At 36.9% G+C, this 19,547-nt stretch overlaps 1 protein-coding gene across 1 annotated transcript; it reads left to right on the top strand.

Annotated features, from left to right (window-relative positions):
- The first annotated feature begins 5,202 nt into the window (after positions 1–5,202).
- Positions 5,203–18,140, top strand: LOC114475297 (centromere-associated protein E-like). Its single transcript, XM_028465988.1, has 2 exons — positions 5,203–5,641; positions 5,860–18,140. The coding sequence occupies exons 1-2, from the start codon at positions 5,219–5,221 to the stop codon at positions 17,878–17,880; spliced, it is 12,444 nt and encodes a 4,147-aa protein (XP_028321789.1). The 5' UTR covers positions 5,203–5,218; the 3' UTR covers positions 17,881–18,140.
- The last annotated feature ends 1,407 nt before the right edge of the window (positions 18,141–19,547 follow it).

Genomic DNA, 19,547 nt, shown 5'->3' with positions numbered 1-19,547 from the left:
TATGGAAAAAGTCATCCAAACCAAAGAGGGTTCATTAAAGTTGCATACTCTCCTTCAACGGTCTGTTGCAGCCTTGAAAGAACAGAAAGAACAAATTGCCTTTAACACTGAAATGTTAGCGAGAGCTAGAATTGATCTGACCAGTAAACAGTCGGAGTTGGTCATCAAAACAGAAGAGGTAGAAAACCTGAAAAAAGTCAAGTTTGACTTGGAAAAACAAGATCTAGACCAAATCAAAGCACAGCTTGAACAAGACAAAGACAAGCTGGATGGGCTGGCAAACAAACTAAACAAAGAAAAACTGGACCTGGAGAGCATGAACGCTGACATCCAGAAACAGTGGGAACTCATGAAAAAGGAGAAAGAAAGCATTCAGGAGATGAAGAAAACGTTGGATGAAGAAAAGAAAGACGTTGATAAGAAGACAGAAAAAGTAAACAACCTGTACAGTGAGATGAACAGGGAAAAGACATACATCCAATATCTAAAAGATCAGGCTCAAACTGAAGTTGGAAAACTGAAGGATGCAATAAACACCATGACCTCTTCAAGGGAAAGGGAACAAGAATTAAATGCCAAGGATACACAGATAAAGTCAGAAGAATTGCAAAACATCATGATTAAACTAATGGAAGAGCAAAAAGATTTGGAATCTCTTAAAATGTTCTTTAGACAGAAGAACATGGAATTCAAAGCATCCTTGTTTAACTTCAATAAAGAAAGAGAAGAGCTCAATCAGATTAAATTTGTGGTCAGCAAAGAACAAGAAACACTTTTGAATCAACAAAAAATGATGGATGAAGAACAAGTAAGGATGAGAGCTCAACAAGATCTACTGAAGACAAGATGTCAGTCATTAGAAGCTCTTACTAACAAACTTCAACAGCTGCATGAAAAGAAGACTACGCTCTTGGACCAGAATATGGAAAAAGTCATCCAAACCAAAGAGGGTTCATTAAAGTTGCAAACTCTCCTTCAACGGTCTGTTGCAGCCTTGAAAGAACAGAAAGAACAAATTGCCTTTAACACTGAAATGTTAGCGAGAGCTAGAATTGATCTGACCAGTAAACAGTCGGAGTTGGTCCTCAAAACAGAAGAGGTAGAAAACCTGAAAAAAGTCAAGTTCGACTTGGAAAAACAAGATCTAGACCAAGTCAAAACACAGCTTGAACAAGACAAAGACAAGCTGGATGGGCTGGCAAACAAACTAAACAAAGAAAAACTGGACCTGGAGAGCATGAATGCTGAAATCCAGAAACAGTGGGAACTCTTGAAAAAGGAGAAAGAAAGCATTCAGGAGATGAAGAAAACGTTGGATGAAGAAAAGAAAGACGTTGATAAGAAGACAGAAAAAGTAAACAACCTGTACAGTGAGATGAACAGGGAAAAGACATACATCCAATATCTAAAAGATCAGGCTCAAACTGAAGTTGGAAAACTGAAGGATGCAATAAACACCATGACCTCTTCAAGGGAAAGGGAACAAGAATTAAATGCCAAGGATACACGATAAAGTCAGAAGAATTGCAAAACATCATGATTAAACTAATGGAAGAGCAAAAAGATTTGGAATCTCTTAAAATGTTCTTTAGACAGAAGAACATGGAATTCAAAGCATCCTTGTTTAACTTCAATAAAGAAAGAGAAGAGCTCAATCAGATTAAATTTGTGGTCAGCAAAGAACAAGAAACACTTTTGAATCAACAAAAAATGATGGATGAAGAACAAGTAAGGATGAGAGCTCAACAAGATCTACTGAAGACAAGATGTCAGTCATTAGAAGCTCTTACTAACAAACTTCAACAGCTGCATGAAAAGAAGACTACGCTCTTGGACCAGAATATGGAAAAAGTCATCCAAACCAAAGAGGGTTCATTAAAGTTGCATACTCTCCTTCAACGGTCTGTTGCAGCCTTGAAAGAACAGAAAGAACAAATTGCCTTTAACACTGAAATGTTAGCGAGAGCTAGAATTGATCTGACCAGTAAACAGTCGGAGTTGGTCATCAAAACAGAAGAGGTAGAAAACCTGAAAAAAGTCAAGTTCGACTTGGAAAAACAAGATCTAGACCAAGTCAAAGCACAGCTTGAACAAGACAAAGACAAGCTGGATGGGCTGGCAAACAAACTAAACAAAGAAAAACTGGACCTGGAGAGCATGAATGCTGAAATCCAGAAACAGTGGGAACTCTTGAAAAAGGAGAAAAAAAGCATTCAGGAGATGAAGAAAACGTTGGATGAAGAAAAGAAAGACGTTGATAAGAAGACAGAAAAAGTAAACAACCTGTACAGTGAGATGAACAGGGAAAAGACATACATCCAATATCTAAAAGATCAGGCTCAAACTGAAGTTGGAAAACTGAAGGATGCAATAAACACCATGACCTCTTCAAGGGAAAGGGAACAAGAATTAAATGCCAAGGATACACGAATAAAATCAGAAGAATTGCAAAACATCATGATTAAACTAATGGAAGAGCAAAAAGATTTGGAATCTCTTAAAATGTTCTTTAGACAGAAGAACATGGAATTCAAAGCATCCTTGTTTAATTTCAATAAAGAAAGAGAAGAGCTCAATCAGATTAAATTTGTGGTCAGCAAAGAACAAGAAACACTTTTGAATCAACAAAAAATGATGGATGAAGAACAAGTAAGGATGAGAGCTCAACAAGATCTACTGAAGACAAGATGTCAGTCATTAGAAGCTCTTACTAACAAACTTCAACAGCTGCATGAAAAGAAGACTACGCTCTTGGACCAGAATATGGAAAAAGTCATCCAAACCAAAGAGGGTTCATTAAAGTTGCAAACTCTCCTTCAACGGTCTGTTGCAGCCTTGAAAGAACAGAAAGAACAAATTGCCTTTAACACTGAAATGTTAGCGAGAGCTAGAATTGATCTGACCAGTAAACAGTCGGAGTTGGTCATCAAAACAGAAGAGGTAGAAAACCTGAAAAAAGTCAAGTTTGACTTGGAAAAACAAGATCTAGACCAAGTGAAAACACAGCTTGAACAAGACAAAGACAAGCTGGATGGGCTGGCAAACAAACTAAACAAAGAAAAACTGGACCTGGAGAGCATGAACGCTGACATCCAGAAACAATGGGAACTCTTGAAAAAGGAGAAAGAAAGCATTCAGGAGATGAAGAAAAAGTTGGATGAAGAAAAGAAAGACGTTGATAAGAAGACAGAAAAAGTAAACAACCTGTACAGTGAGATGAACAGGGAAAAGACATACATCCAATATCTAAAAGATCAGGCTCAAACTGAAGTTGGAAAACTGAAGGATGCAATAAACACCATGACCTCTTCAAGGGAAAGGGAACAAGAATTAAATGCCAAGGATACACGATAAAGTCAGAAGAATTGCAAAACATCATGATTAAACTAATGGAAGAGCAAAAAGATTTGGAATCTCTTAAAATGTTCTTTAGACAGAAGAACATGGAATTCAAAGCTTCCTTGTTTAACCTCAATAAAGAAAGAGAAAAGCTCAATCAGATGAAATTTGTGGTCAGCAAAGAACAAGAAACACTTTTGAATCAACAAAAAATGATGGATGAAGAACAAGTAAGGATGAGAGCTCAACAAGATCTACTGAAGACAAGATGTCAGTCATTAGAAGCTCTTACTAACAAACTTCAACAGCTGCATGAAAAGAAGACTACGCTCTTGGACCAGAATATGGAAAAAGTCATCCAAACCAAAGAGGGTTCATTAAAGTTGCAAACTCTCCTTCAACGGTCTGTTGCAGCCTTGAAAGAACAGAAAGAACAAATTGCCTTTAACACTGAAATGTTAGCGAGAGCTAGAATTGATCTGACCAGTAAACAGTCGGAGTTGGTCATCAAAACAGAAGAGGTAGAAAACCTGAAAAAAGTCAAGTTTGACTTGGAAAAACAAGATCTAGACCAAATCAAAGCACAGCTTGAACAAGACAAAGACAAGCTGGATGGGCTGGCAAACAAACTAAACAAAGAAAAACTGGACCTGGAGAGCATGAACGCTGACATCCAGAAACAGTGGGAACTCTTGAAAAAGGAGAAAGAAAGCATTCAGGAGATGAAGAAAACGTTGGATGAAGAAAAGAAAGACGTTGATAAGAAGACAGAAAAAGTAAACAACCTGTACAGTGAGATGAACAGGGAAAAGACATACATCCAATATCTAAATGATCAGGCTCAAACTGAAGTTGGAAAACTGAAGGATGCAATAAACACCATGACCTCTTCAAGGGAAAGGGAACAAGAATTAAATGCCAAGGATACACGATAAAGTCAGAAGAATTGCAAAACATCATGATTAAACTAATGGAAGAGCAAAAAGATTTGGAATCTCTTAAAATGTTCTTTAGACAGAAGAACATGGAATTCAAAGCATCCTTGTTTAACTTCAATAAAGAAAGAGAAGAGCTCAATCAGATTAAATTTGTGGTCAGCAAAGAACAAGAAACACTTTTGAATCAACAAAAAATGATGGATGAAGAACAAGTAAGGATGAGAGCTCAACAAGATCTACTGAAGACAAGATGTCAGTCATTAGAAGCTCTTACTAACAAACTTCAACAGCTGCATGAAAAGAAGACTACGCTCTTGGACCAGAATATGGAAAAAGTCATCCAAACCAAAGAGGGTTCATTAAAGTTGCAAACTCTCCTTCAACGGTCTGTTGCAGCCTTGAAAGAACAGAAAGAACAAATTGCCTTTAACACTGAAATGTTAGCGAGAGCTAGAATTGATCTGACCAGTAAACAGTCGGAGTTGGTCCTCAAAACAGAAGAGGTAGAAAACCTGAAAAAAGTCAAGTTCGACTTGGAAAAACAAGATCTAGACCAAGTCAAAACACAGCTTGAACAAGACAAAGACAAGCTGGATGGGCTGGCAAACAAACTAAACAAAGAAAAACTGGACCTGGAGAGCATGAATGCTGAAATCCAGAAACAGTGGGAACTCTTGAAAAAGGAGAAAAAAAGCATTCAGGAGATGAAGAAAACGTTGGATGAAGAAAAGAAAGACGTTGATAAGAAGACAGAAAAAGTAAACAACCTGTACAGTGAGATGAACAGGGAAAAGACATACATCCAATATCTAAATGATCAGGCTCAAACTGAAGTTGGAAAACTGAAGGATGCAATAAACACCATGACCATCTTCAAGGGAAAGGGAACAAGAATTAAATGCCAAGGATACACGATAAAGTCAGAAGAATTGCAAAACATCATGATTAAACTAATGGAAGAGCAAAAAGATTTGGAATCTCTTAAAATGTTCTTTAGACAGAAGAACATGGAATTCAAAGCATCCTTGTTTAACTTCAATAAAGAAAGAGAAGAGCTCAATCAGATTAAATTTGTGGTCAGCAAAGAACAAGAAACACTTTTGAATCAACAAAAAATGATGGATGAAGAACAAGTAAGGATGAGAGCTCAACAAGATCTACTGAAGACAAGATGTCAGTCATTAGAAGCTCTTACTAACAAACTTCAACAGCTGCATGAAAAGAAGACTACGCTCTTGGACCAGAATATGGAAAAAGTCATCCAAACCAAAGAAGGTTCATTAAAGTTGCAAACTCTCCTTCAACGGTCTGTTGCAGCCTTGAAAGAACAGAAAGAACAAATTGCCTTTAACACTGAAATGTTAGCGAGAGCTAGAATGATCTGACCAGTAAACATTCAGGAGTTGGTCATCAAAACAGAAGAGGTAGAAAACCTGAAAAAAGTCAAGTTTGACTTGGAAAAACAAGATCTAGACCAAATCAAAGCACAGCTTGAACAAGACAAAGACAAGCTGGATGGGCATGGCAAACAAACTAAACAAAGAAAAACTAGGACCTGGAGAGCATGAATGCTGACATCCAGAAACAATGGGAACTCTTGAAAAAGGAGAAAGAAAGCATTCAGGAGATGAAGAAAAAGTTGGATGAAGAAAAGAAAGACGTTGATAAGAAGACAGAAAGAGTAAACAAATTGTCCAGTGAGATGAACAGGGAAAAGACATACATCCAATATCTAAATGATCAGGCTCAAACTGAAGTTGGAAAACTGAAGGATGCAATAAACACCATGACCACTTCAAGGGATAGAGAACAAGAATTAAATGCCAAGGATACACGGATAAAGTCAGAAGAATTGCAAAACATCATGATTAAACTAATGGAAGAGCAAAAAGATTTGGAATCTCTTAAAATGTTCTTTAGACAGAAGAACATGGAATTCAAAGCATCCTTGTTTAACTTCAATAAAGAAAGAGAAGAGCTCAATCAGATTAAATTTGTGGTCAGCAAAGAACAAGAAACACTTTTGAATCAACAAAAAATGATGGATGAAGAACAAGTAAGGATGAGAGCTCAACAAGATCTACTGAAGACAAGATGTCAGTCATTAGAAGCTCTTACTAACAAACTTCAACAGCTGCATGAAAAGAAGACTACGCTCTTGGACCAGAATATGGAAAAAGTCATCCAAACCAAAGAGGGTTCATTAAAGTTGCAAACTCTCCTTCAACGGTCTGTTGCAGCCTTGAAAGAACAGAAAGAACAAATTGCCTTTAACACTGAAATGTTAGCGAGAGCTAGAATTGATCTGACCAGTAAACAGTCGGAGTTGGTCATCAAAACAGAAGAGGTAGAAAACCTGAAAAAAGTCAAGTTCGACTTGGAAAAACAAGATCTAGACCAAGTCAAAACACAGCTTGAACAAGACAAAGACAAGCTGGATGGGCTGGCAAACAAACTAAACAAAGAAAAACTGGACCTGGAGAGCATGAATGCTGAAATCCAGAAACAGTGGGAACTCTTGAAAAAGGAGAAAAAAAGCATTCAGGAGATGAAGAAAACGTTGGATGAAGAAAAGAAAGACGTTGATAAGAAGACAGAAAAAGTAAACAACCTGTACAGTGAGATGAACAGGGAAAAGACATACATCCAATATCTAAATGATCAGGCTCAAACTGAAGTTGGAAAACTGAAGGATGCAATAAACACCATGACCTCTTCAAGGGAAAGGGAACAAGAATTAAATGCCAAGGATACACGAATAAAATCAGAAGAATTGCAAAACATCATGATTAAACTAATGGAAGAGCAAAAAGATTTGGAATCTCTTAAAATGTTCTTTAGACAGAAGAACATGGAATTCAAAGCATCCTTGTTTAACTTCAATAAAGAAAGAGAAGAGCTCAATCAGATTAAATTTGTGGTCAGCAAAGAACAAGAAACACTTTTGAATCAACAAAAAATGATGGATGAAGAACAAGTAAGGATGAGAGCTCAACAAGATCTACTGAAGACAAGATGTCAGTCATTAGAAGCTCTTACTAACAAACTTCAACAGCTGCATGAAAAGAAGACTACGCTCTTGGACCAGAATATGGAAAAAGTCATCCAAACCAAAGAGGGTTCATTAAAGTTGCAAACTCTCCTTCAACGGTCTGTTGCAGCCTTGAAAGAACAGAAAGAACAAATTGCCTTTAACACTGAAATGTTAGCGAGAGCTAGAAATGATCTGACCAGTAAACATTCAGAGTTGGTCATCAAAACAGAAGAGGTAGAAAACCTGAAAAAAGTCAAGTTTGACTTGGAAAAACAAGATCTAGACCAAATCAAAGCACAGCTTGAACAAGACAAAGACAAGCTGGATGGGCAGGCAAACAAACTAAACAAAGAAAAACTAGACCTGGAGAGCATGAATGCTGACATCCAGAAACAATGGGAACTCTTGAAAAAGGAGAAAGAAAGCATTCAGGAGATGAAGAAAAAGTTGAATGAAGAAAAGAAAGATGTTGATAAGAAGACAGAAAGAGTAAACAAATTGTCCAGTGAGATGAACAGGGAAAAGACATACATCCAATATCTAAATGATCAGGCTCAAACTGAAGTTGGAAAACTGAAGGATGCAATAAACACCATGACCACTTCAAGGGATAGAGAACAAGAATTAAATGCCAAGGATACACGAATAAAATCAGAAGAATTGCAAAACATCATGATTAAACTAATGGAAGAGCAAAAAGATTTGGAATCTCTTAAAATGTTCTTTAGACAGAAGAACATGGAATTCAAAGCATCCTTGTTTAACTTCAATAAAGAAAGAGAAGAGCTCAATCAGATTAAATTTGTGGTCAGCAAAGAACAAGAAACACTTTTGAATCAACAAAAAATGATGGATGAAGAACAAGTAAGGATGAGAGCTCAACAAGATCTACTGAAGACAAGATGTCAGTCATTAGAAGCTCTTACTAACAAACTTCAACAGCTGCATGAAAAGAGGTCTACGCTCTTGGACCAGAATATGGAAAAAGTCATCCAAACCAAAGAGGGTTCATTAAAGTTGCAAACTCTCCTTCAACAGTCTGTTGCAGCCTTGAAAGAACAGAAAGAACAAATTGCCTTTAACACTGAAATGTTAGCGAGAGCTAGAAATGATCTGACCAGTAAACATTCGGAGTTGGTCATCAAAACAGAAGAGGTAGAAAACCTGAAAAAAGTCAAGTTTGACTTGGAAAAACAAGATCTAGACCAAGTCAAAGCACAGCTTGAACAAGACAAAGACAAGCTGGATGGGCTGGCAAACAAACTAAACAAAGAAAAACTGGACCTGGAGAGCATGAACGCTGACATCCAGAAACAATGGGAACTCTTGAAAAAGGAGAAAGAAATCATTCAGGAGATGAAGAAAAAGTTGGATGAAGAAAAGAAAGACGTTGATAAGAAGACAGAAAGAGTAAACAAATTGTCCAGTGAGATGAACAGGGAAAAGACATACATCCAATATCTAAATGATCAGGCTCAAACTGAAGTTGGAAAACTGAAGGATGCAATAACCATCATGACCTCTTCAAGGGAAAGGGAACAAGAATTAAATGCCAAGGATACACAGATAAAGTCAGAAGAATTGCAAAACATCATGATTAAACTAATGGAAGAGCAAAAAGATTTGGAATCTCTTAAAATGTTCTTTAGACAGAAGAACATGGAATTCAAAGCATCCTTGTTTAATTTCAATAAAGAAAGAGAAGAGCTCAATAAGATTAAATTTGTGGTCAGCAAAGAACAAGAAACACTTTTGAATCAACAAAAAATGATGGATGAAGAACAAGTAAGGATGAGAGCTCAACAAGATCTACTGAAGACAAGATGTCAGTCATTAGAAGCTCTTACTAACAAACTTCAACAGCTGCATGAAAAGAAGACTACGCTCTTGGACCAGAATATGGAAAAAGTCATCCAAACCAAAGAGGGTTCATTAAAGTTGCATACTCTCCTTCAACGGTCTGTTGCAGCCTTGAAAGAACAGAAAGAACAAATTGCCTTTAACACTGAAATGTTAGCGAGAGCTAGAATTGATCTGACCAGTAAACAGTCGGAGTTGGTCATCAAAACAGAAGAGGTAGAAAACCTGAAAAAAGTCAAGTTCGACTTGGAAAAACAAGATCTAGACCAAGTCAAAACACAGCTTGAACAAGACAAAGACAAGCTGGATGGGCTGGCAAACAAACTAAACAAAGAAAAACTGGACCTGGAGAGCATGAACGCTGACATCCAGAAACAATGGGAACTCTTGAAAAAGGAGAAAGAAAGCATTCAGGAGATGAAGAAAAAGTTGGATGAAGAAAAGAAAGACGTTGATAAGAAGACAGAAAGAGTAAACAAATTGTCCAGTGAGATGAACAGGGAAAAGACATACATCCAATATCTAAATGATCAGGCTCAAACTGAAGTTGGAAAACTGAAGGATGCAATAACCATCATGACCTCTTCAAGGGAAAGGGAACAAGAATTAAATGCCAAGGATACACAGATAAAGTCAGAAGAATTGCAAAACATCATGATTAAACTAATGGATGAGCAAAAAGATTTGGAATCTCTTAAAATGTTCTTTAGACAGAAGAACATGGAATTCAAAGCATCCTTGTTTAATTTCAATAAAGAAAGAGAAGAGCTCAATAAGATTAAATTTGTGGTCAGCAAAGAACAAGAAACACTTTTGAATCAACAAAAAATGATGGATGAAGAACAAGTAAGGATGAGAGCTCAACAAGATCTACTGAAGACAAGATGTCAGTCATTAGAAGCTGTTACTAACAAACTTCAACAGCTGCATGAAAAGAAGACTACGCTCTTGGACCAGAATATGGAAAAAGTCATCCAAACCAAAGAGGGTTCATTAAAGTTGCATACTCTCCTTCAACGGTCTGTTGCAGCCTTGAAAGAACAGAAAGAACAAATTGCCTTTAACACTGAAATGTTAGCGAGAGCTAGAATTGATCTGACCAGTAAACAGTCGGAGTTGGTCATCAAAACAGAAGAGGTAGAAAACCTGAAAAAAGTCAAGTTCGACTTAGAAAAACAAGATCTAGACCAAGTCAAAACACAGCTTGAACAAGACAAAGACAAGCTGGATGGGCTGGCAAACAAACTAAACAAAGAAAAACTGGACCTGGAGAGCATGAACGCTGAAATCCAGAAACAGTGGGAACTCTTGAAAAAGGAGAAAAAAAGCATTCAGGAGATGAAGAAAACGTTGGATGAAGAAAAGAAAGACGTTGATAAGAAGACAGAAAAAGTAAACAACCTGTACAGTGAGATGAACAGGGAAAAGACATACATCCAATATCTAAAAGATCAGGCTCAAACTGAAGTTGGAAAACTGAAGGATGCAATAACCATCATAACCTCTTCAAGGGAAAGGGAACAAGAATTAAATGCCAAGGATACACGAATAAAATCAGAAGAATTGCAAAACATCATGATTAAACTAATGGAAGAGCAAAAAGATTTGGAATCTCTTAAAATGTTCTTTAGACAGAAGAACATGGAATTCAAAGCATCCTTGTTTAACTTCAATAAAGAAAGAGAAAATCTCAATCAGATTAAATTTATGGTCAGCAAAGAACAAGAAACACTGTTGAATCAACAAAAAATGATGGATGAAGAACAAGTAAGGATGAGAGCTCAACAAGATCTACTGAAGACAAGATGTCAGTCATTAGAAGCTCTTACTAACAAACTTCAACAGCTGCATGAAAAGAAGACTACGCTCTTGGACCAGAATATGGAAAAAGTCATCCAAACCAAAGAGGATTCATTAAAGTTGCAAACTCTCCTTCAACGGTCTGTTGCAGCCTTGAAAGAACAGAAAGAACAAATTGCCTTTAACACTGAAATGTTAGCGAGAGCTAGAAATGATCTGACCAGTAAACATTCGGAGTTGGTCATCAAAACAGAAGAGGTAGAAAACCTAAAAAAAGTCAAGTTTGACTTGGAAAAACAAGATCTAGACCAAGTCAAAGCACAGCTTGAACAAGACAAAGACAAGCTGGATGGGCTGGCAAACAAACTAAACAAAGAAAAACTGGACCTGGAGAGCATGAAAGCTGACATCCAGAAACAATGGGAACTCTTGAAAAAGGAGAAAGAAAGCATTCAGGAGATGAAGAAAAAGTTGGATGAAGAAAAGAAAGACGTTGATAAGAAGACAGAAAAAGTAAACAACATGTACAGTGAGATGAACAGGGAAAAGACATACATCCAATATCTAAAAGATCAGGCTCAAACTGAAGTTGGAAAACTGAAGGATGCAATAAACACCATGACCTCTTCAAGGGAAAGGGAACAAGAATTAAATGCCAAGGATACACAGATAAAGTCAGAAGAATTGCAAAACATCATGATTAAACTAATGGAAGAGCAAAAAGATTTGGAATCTCTTAAAATGTTCTTTAGACAGAAGAACATGGAATTCAAAGCATCCTTGTTTAACTTCAATAAAGAAAGAGAAGAGCTCAATCAGATTAAATTTGTGGTCAGCAAAGAACAAGAAACACTTTTGAATCAACAAAAAATGATGGATGAAGAACAAGTAAGGATAAGAGCTCAACAAGATCTACTGAAGACAAGATGTCAGTCATTAGAAGCTCTTACTAACAAACTTCAACAGCTGCATGAAAAGAAGACTACGCTCTTGGACCAGAATATGGAAAAAGTCATCCAAACCAAAGAGGGTTCATTAAAGTTGCAAACTCTCCTTCAACGGTCTGTTGCAGCCTTGAAAGAACAGAAAGAACAAATTGCCTTTAATACTGAAATGTTAGCGAGAGCTAGAATTGATCTGACCAGTAAACATTCGGAGTTGGTCATAAAAACAGAAGAGGTAGAAAACCTGAAAAAAGTCAAGTTTGACTTGGAAAAACAAGATCTAGACCAAATCAAAGCACAGCTTGAACAAGACAAAGACAAGCTGGATGGGCTGGCAAACAAACTAAACAAAGAAAAACTGGACCTGGAGAGCATGAAAGCTGACATCCAGAAACAATGGGAACTCTTGAAAAAGGAGAAAGAAAGCATTCAGGAGATGAAGAAAAAGTTGGATGAAGAAAAGAAAAATGTTGATAAGAAGACAGAAAGAGTAAACAAATTGTCCAGTGAGATGAACAGGGAAAAGACATACATCCAATATCTAAATGATCAGGCTCAAACTGAAGTTGGAAAACTGAAGGATGCAATAAACACAATGACCACTTCAAGGGATAGAGAACAAGAATTAAATGCCAAGGATACACAGATAAAATCAGAAGAATTGCAAAACATCATGATTAAACTAATGGAAGAGCAAAAAGATTTGGAATCTCTTAAAATGTTCTTTAGACAGAAGAACATGGAATTCAAAGCCTCCTTGTTTAACCTCAATAAAGAAAGAGAAGAGCTCAATCAGAATAAATTTGTGGTCAGCAAAGAACAAGAAACACTTTTGAATCAACAAAAAATGATGGATGAAGATCAAGTAAGGATGAGAGCTCAACAAGATCTACTGAAGACAAGATGTCAGTCATTAGAAGCTCTTACTAACAAACTTCAACAGCTGCATGAAAAGAGGACTACGCTCTTGGACCAGAATATGGAAAAAGTCATCCAAACCAAAGAGGGTTCATTAAAGTTGCATACTCTCCTTCAACGGTCTGTTGCAGCCTTGAAAGAACAGAAAGAACAAATTGCCTTTAACACTGAAATGTTAGCGAGAGCTAGAATTGATCTGACCAGTAAACAGTCGGAGTTGGTCATCAAAACAGAAGAGGTAGAAAACCTGAAAAAAGTCAAGTTCGACTTGGAAAAACAAGGTCTAGACCAAGTCAAAGCACAGCTTGAACAAGACAAAGACAAGCTGGATGGGCTGGCAAACAAACTAAACAAAGAAAAACTGGACCTGGAGAGCATGAACGCTGACATCCAGAAACAGTGGGAACTCTTGAAAAAGGAGAAAGAAAGCATTCAGGAGATGAAGAAAACGTTGGTTGAAGAAAAGAAAGACGTTGATAAGAAGACAGAAAAAGTAAACAACCTGTACAGTGAGATGAACAGGGAAAAGACATACATCCAATATCTAAATGATCAGGCTCAAACTGATGTTGGAAAACTGAAGGATGCAATAAACACCATGACCACTTCAAGGGATAGAGAACAAGAATTAAATGCCAAGGATACACGGATAAAGTCAGAAGAATTGCAAAACATCATGATTAAACTAATGGAAGAGCAAAAAGATTTGGAATCTCTTAAAATGTTCTTTAGACAGAAGAACATGGAATTCAAAGCATCCTTGTTTAACTTCAATAAAGAAAGAGAAGAGCTCAATCAGATTAAATTTGTGGTCAGCAAAGAACAAGAAACACTTTTGAATCAACAAAAAATGATGGATGAAGAACAAGTAAGGATGAGAGCTCAACAAGATCTACTGAAGACAAGATGTCAGTCATTAGAAGCTCTTACTAACAAACTTCAACAGCTGCATGAAAAGAAGACTACGCTCTTGGACCAGAATATGGAAAAAGTCATCCAAACCAAAGAGGGTTCATTAAAGTTGCAAACTCTCCTTCAACGGTCTGTTGCAGCCTTGAAAGAACAGAAAGAACAAATTGCCTTTAACACTGAAATGTTAGCGAGAGCTAGAATTGATCTGACCAGTAAACAGTCGGAGTTGGTCATCAAAACAGAAGAGGTAGAAAACCTGAAAAAAGTCAAGTTCGACTTGGAAAAACAAGATCTAGACCAAGTCAAAGCACAGCTTGAACAAGACAAAGACAAGCTGGATGGGCTGGCAAACAAACTAAACAAAGAAAAACTGGACCTGGAGAGCATGAACGCTGACATCCAGAAACAGTGGGAACTCTTGAAAAAGGAGAAAGAAAGCATTCAGGAGATGAAGAAAACGTTGGTTGAAGAAAAGAAAGACGTTGATAAGAAGACAGAAAAAGTAAACAACCTGTACAGTGAGATGAACAGGGAAAAGACATACATCCAATATCTAAATGATCAGGCTCAAACTGATGTTGGAAAACTGAAGGATGCAATAAACACCATGACCACTTCAAGGGATAGAGAACAAGAATTAAATGCCAAGGATACACGGATAAAGTCAGAAGAATTGCAAAACATCATGATTAAACTAATGGAAGAGCAAAAAGATTTGGAATCTCTTAAAATGTTCTTTAGACAGAAGAACATGGAATTCAAAGCATCCTTGTTTAACTTCAATAAAGAAAGAGAAGAGCTCAATCAGATTAAATTTGTGGTCAGCAAAGAACAAGAAACACTTTTGAATCAACAAAAAATGATGGATGAAGAACAAGTAAGGATGAGAGCTCAACAAGATCTACTGAAGACAAGATGTCAGTCATTAGAAGCTCTTACTAACAAACTTCAACAGCTGCATGAAAAGAAGACTACGCTCTTGGACCAGAATATGGAAAAAGTCATCCAAACCAAAGAGGGTTCATTAAAGTTGCAAACTCTCCTTCAACGGTCTGTTGCAGCCTTGAAAGAACAGAAAGAACAAATTGCCTTTAACACTGAAATGTTAGCGAGAGCTAGAAATGATCTGACCAGTAAACATTCGGAGTTGGTCATCAAAACAGAAGAGGTAGAAAACCTGAAAAAAGTCAAGTTCGACTTGGAAAAACAAGATCTAGACCAAGTCAAAGCACAGCTTGAACAAGACAAAGACAAGCTGGATGGGCTGGCAAACAAACTAAACAAAGAAAAACTGGATCTGGAGAGCATGAACGCTGACATCCAGAAACAGTGGGAACTCTTGAAAAAGGAGAAAGAAAGCATTCAGGAGAAGAAGAAAAAGTTGGATGAAGAAAAGAAAGACGTTGATAAGAAGACAGAAAAAGTAAACAACCTGTACAGTGAGATGAACAGGGAAAAGACATACATCCAATATCTAAAAGATCAGGCTCAAACTGAAGTTGGAAAACTGAAGGATGCAATAAACACCATGACCTCTTCAAGGGAAAGGGAACAAGAATTAAATGCCAAGGATACACAGATAAAGTCAGAAGAATTGCAAAACATCATGATTAAACTAATGGAAGAGCAAAAAGATTTGGAATCTCTTAAAATGTTCTTTAGACAGAAGAACATGGAATTCAAAGCATCCTTGTTTAACTTCAATAAAGAAAGAGAAAATCTCAATCAGATTAAATTTGTGGTCAGCAAAGAACAAGAAACACTTTTGAATCCACAAAAAATTATGGATGAAGAACAAGTAAGGATGAGAGCTCAACAAGATCTACTGAAGACAAGATGTCAGTCATTAGAAGCTCTTACTAACAAACTTCAACAGCTGCATGAAAAGAAGACTATGCTCTTGGACCAGAATATGGAAAAAGTCATCCAAACCAAAGAGGGTTCATTAAAGTTGCATACTCTCCTTCAACGGTCTGTTGCAGCCTTGAAAGAACAGAAAGAACAAATTGCCTTTAACACTGAAATGTTAGCGAGAGCTAGAATTGATCTGACCAGTAAACAGTCGGAGTTGGTCATCAAAACAGAAGAGGTAGAAAACCTGAAAAAAGTCAAGTTTGACTTGGAAAAACAAGATCTAGACCAAGTCAAAGCACAGCTTGAACAAGACAAAGACAAGCTGGATGGGCTGGCAAACAAACTAAACAAAGAAAAACTGGACCTGGAGAGCATGAAAGCTGACATCCAGAAACAATGGGAACTCTTGAAAAAGGAGAAAGAAAGCATTCAGGAGATGAAGAAAACGTTGGATGAAGAAAAGAAAGACGTTGATAAGAAGACAGAAAAAGTAAACAACATGTACAGTGAGATGAACAGGGAAAAGACATACATCCAATATCTAAATGATCAGGCTCAAACTGAAGTTGGAAAACTGAAGGATGCAATAAACACCATGACCTCTTCAAGGGATAGAGAACAAGAATTAAAGGCCAAGGATACACGAATAAAATCAGAAGAATTGCAAAACATCATGATTAAACTAATGGAAGAGCAAAAAGATTTGGAATCTCTTAAAATGTTCTTTAGACAGAAGAACATGGAATTCAAAGCATCCTTGTTTAACTTCAATAAAGAAAGAGAAAATCTCAATCAGATTAAATTTGTGGTCAGCAAAGAACAAGAAACACTTTTGAATCAACAAAAAATTATGGATGAAGAACAAGTAAGGATAAGAGCTCAACAAGATCTACTGAAGACAAGATGTCAGTCATTAGAAGCTCTTACTAACAAACTTCAACAGCTGCATGAAAAGAAGACTATGCTCTTGGACCAGAATATGGAAAAAGTCATCCAAACCAAAGAGGGTTCATTAAAGTTGCATACTCTCCTTCAACGGTCTGTTGCAGCCTTGAAAGAACAGAAAGAACAAATTGCCTTTAACACTGAAATGTTAGCGAGAGCTAGAATTGATCTGACCAATAAACAGTCGGAGTTGGTCATCAAAACAGAAGAGGTAGAAAACCTGAAAACAGTCAAGTTTGACTTGGAAAAACAAGATCTAGACCAAGTCAAAGCACAGCTTGATCAAGACAAAGACAAGCTGGATGGGCTGGCAAACAAACTAAATAAAGAAAGGCTGGACCTGGAGAGCATGAAGGCTGACATCCAGAAACAATGGGAACTCTTGAAAAAGGAGAAAGAAAGCATTCAGGAAATGAAGAAAAAGTTGGAAAGTGAAAAGGCAGGGATTCAGTCTATTTCATTGGTAAGAAACAACACATTTGAGAAGATTTACAGAGAGAAGACATGTATAAAAGACCTGAAATTACAAATTCAGACTGATGTTCAACAACTGGAGGATGCCATGAGCCACCCCTTAGGAAAAGGTCAAGTGTGCCAGGCAGAGAACTTGAGGAGAGAACAGGATGTACAGACTGATTTGGTCTCATTAACTCCATGGAAATCCACTGAAAGTCTATCTACTACTAAGAAAAAAAGAAAATATAAGAATGTTCAGAGACACAGTCATTTATCGGAGATAGAAGAATGTGTATCTGATGTACAGGGAGACTTACTCCCCTCGCCTTCAGTTTCTTCTGAAAATCAAGAATTAAAACAGATCACAAAAAGCAATAGTTTGCATACAATTTGGAAGACCATGTACGTTGATCGACAGGAGATTAATAAGTTAAAGAGCAGGGGAAATAATTTGAGAAAACACCTGGAAAAAAAGTTGCAAATTCTTAAACAGTTGAGTTGGAGCACAAAGGTCCAAAAACCCAACCTTTCAGAAAAAAATATTTCTGATATAGAACCAAATGAAGACATATCACAAAACACTTTGGAATTAGATATTATGCTCAAAGAGAAGTATGTTGATTTAAACTATCTAAAAAATATTATTAGTTGTGAAATTGAGAGATTACACATCAAAACATTTACAGAGAACAAGGCTAATCAAACAGATACAGTGAATATAGTCACAACACTGGAGACTGCAGAAGAATCTTCATTTCAAAATAAAAGAGAGCCTTTGAGGCCAGAAGAAACTGAATTGGATTCAGAACCTGCTCATCATTTCTGCTCACAATGCTTTCGTCCTTGCACTTGCTTTACTTGCTTAAAGAAACAAAGCTGAAATGAAAAAATGAAGCTAATGCCTGTATTACTTTTGTAGCTAATGTATTGCTAATGCTGTATTCAAGCTCTTTTAAATTCTAAAGTAATGTTTTTAATGAGCAACCTTCCTTTAAATCCACTAGCATGGAGCATGCTGCTTTATAAACAGAGTGAACACAGAACTTTATGCATCTCACACTTATTGTCTATCAAATATGCTGGAAACATTTTACCTGGAAGTCTTTTCTACTTGCTCTTTTCATATATATATATATATTATTCCACACTTTATAATAGCATCTTTAGGATAACGTATGCTGGTACTACTCTGTTTTTCTCTACCTAGTTGATATTGATGAATAAACATTTGCCACAATGCTGCAATGAAGTTGAGTTCTGTTTGAGTTTCTCTTCATGGCTGTTTTTCAAAGGAAAATGAATGCGTAAAAGCGTGAGATTATTTATATTAATCCATTGGATGATAGACAGTGCTCTGCAGTTAAACTTTATTACAGCACACACATTTTTCTATTCACGTAGACCTATTAAACACACACACACACACACACACACAGGGATGAGAGCACATTGTTTCCCTGTAGTATGTTCCTGTTGATGCTGTCAGCCTCACTATAGCGTATGTATGAATGAATGAATGAATGAATGAATGAATGAATGAACAAATTACTTCACTCTTTCCTAAAGGATGTCATAGGTAAATGAAAGGATTGCATTTATCCATTAATTATCCTTCTTTCTTAAACGCAGCTGTCAGATCCGCACCAACCAGGATCTTCTAACAATGGGCAGGTTGTTTTCGAAGAGAACTGATTGGTCAGGAGGCGGGGCTTTAGCACTCGCTCAGATCCTGGCCAGAAAAAAACCTGTGCCTGTATTCATGAAGCTTCTCAGAGAGCTCCTAACTTAGCCTAAAAATTCCAAGGAAGGAATTCAGGAAGTTCCTGAGAGCTACACTGAGCAAGGAGTCACAGATTAGTTTTATTTTAGAGACGAGGTGTGGTTGACCCCATTGCTGGGTATGATGCAGTTTGCTAAAGTCTGTGATTGGTTGTTAGAGAAAAGGGGAAAAAAGAAAAGGAGAAAAAAAAGCGCTGTGTGCTCCTAGTGATGAATGGAGAATAATATCAACGGATCATATTTGGAATGCATTAAGAAATGTGTAATCATGAAATTAATTTAATTCACCAAAATTATTAATTAATTTGTATAATAATTTGTACACAGCTTAAAATGTTAGAACCTCGGTCACATGCTGATTATTAAATAGATTTCTACTTGTTAACTGTCCACGTTGGTAATGGTACAGCTTTATGTATTTGATATTAATGGTGGACGCAGACACAGCTGTCAGTGATTACTGTGATTGCTGGAGCTCTTTAAAAAACTGAAATACAAGAGTATTATTATTACATCACAAGGGAAGAGCTCATTGTCCTGATAATGATTGTGTGGTTCCCTCTCCTGTGTGCACAAGGTAAGAGCTGCTATGAGCTGCAATCAAAGCGAGGGCGGAGATTACAACACACAGAAGGAAGCGAACAAGTCTCGCAGCAAAACAAGGCTGCTATTACGTTACGCTGTGTGAGAAAAGTCAGAATCAGAATTGTTTTATTGCCAGTTAGATTTTAAAACAATACAAGGAATGTGATGTGGTGGATGGTGTGA

The sequence above is a fragment of the Gouania willdenowi genome, chromosome 14 (assembly GCF_900634775.1).
Source record: "Gouania willdenowi chromosome 14, fGouWil2.1, whole genome shotgun sequence".
In the NCBI taxonomy this organism is placed as follows: Eukaryota; Metazoa; Chordata; class Actinopteri; order Blenniiformes; family Gobiesocidae; genus Gouania; species Gouania willdenowi.
Note: the sequence above shows the minus strand (reverse complement) of the source record. Positions and strands in the feature narration are given on the sequence as shown.

Bases quoted from the DNA above. Each gene is read 5' to 3' on its own strand.
- LOC114475297 (XM_028465988.1), top strand. From the start codon at position 5,219: ATGATTAAACTAATGGAAGAGCAAAAAGATTTGGAATCTCTTAAAATG. The intron at 5,642-5,859 runs GCGAGAGCTAGA...GCTGACATCCAG, and splicing joins CCTTTAACACTGAAATGTTA to AAACAATGGGAACTCTTGAA.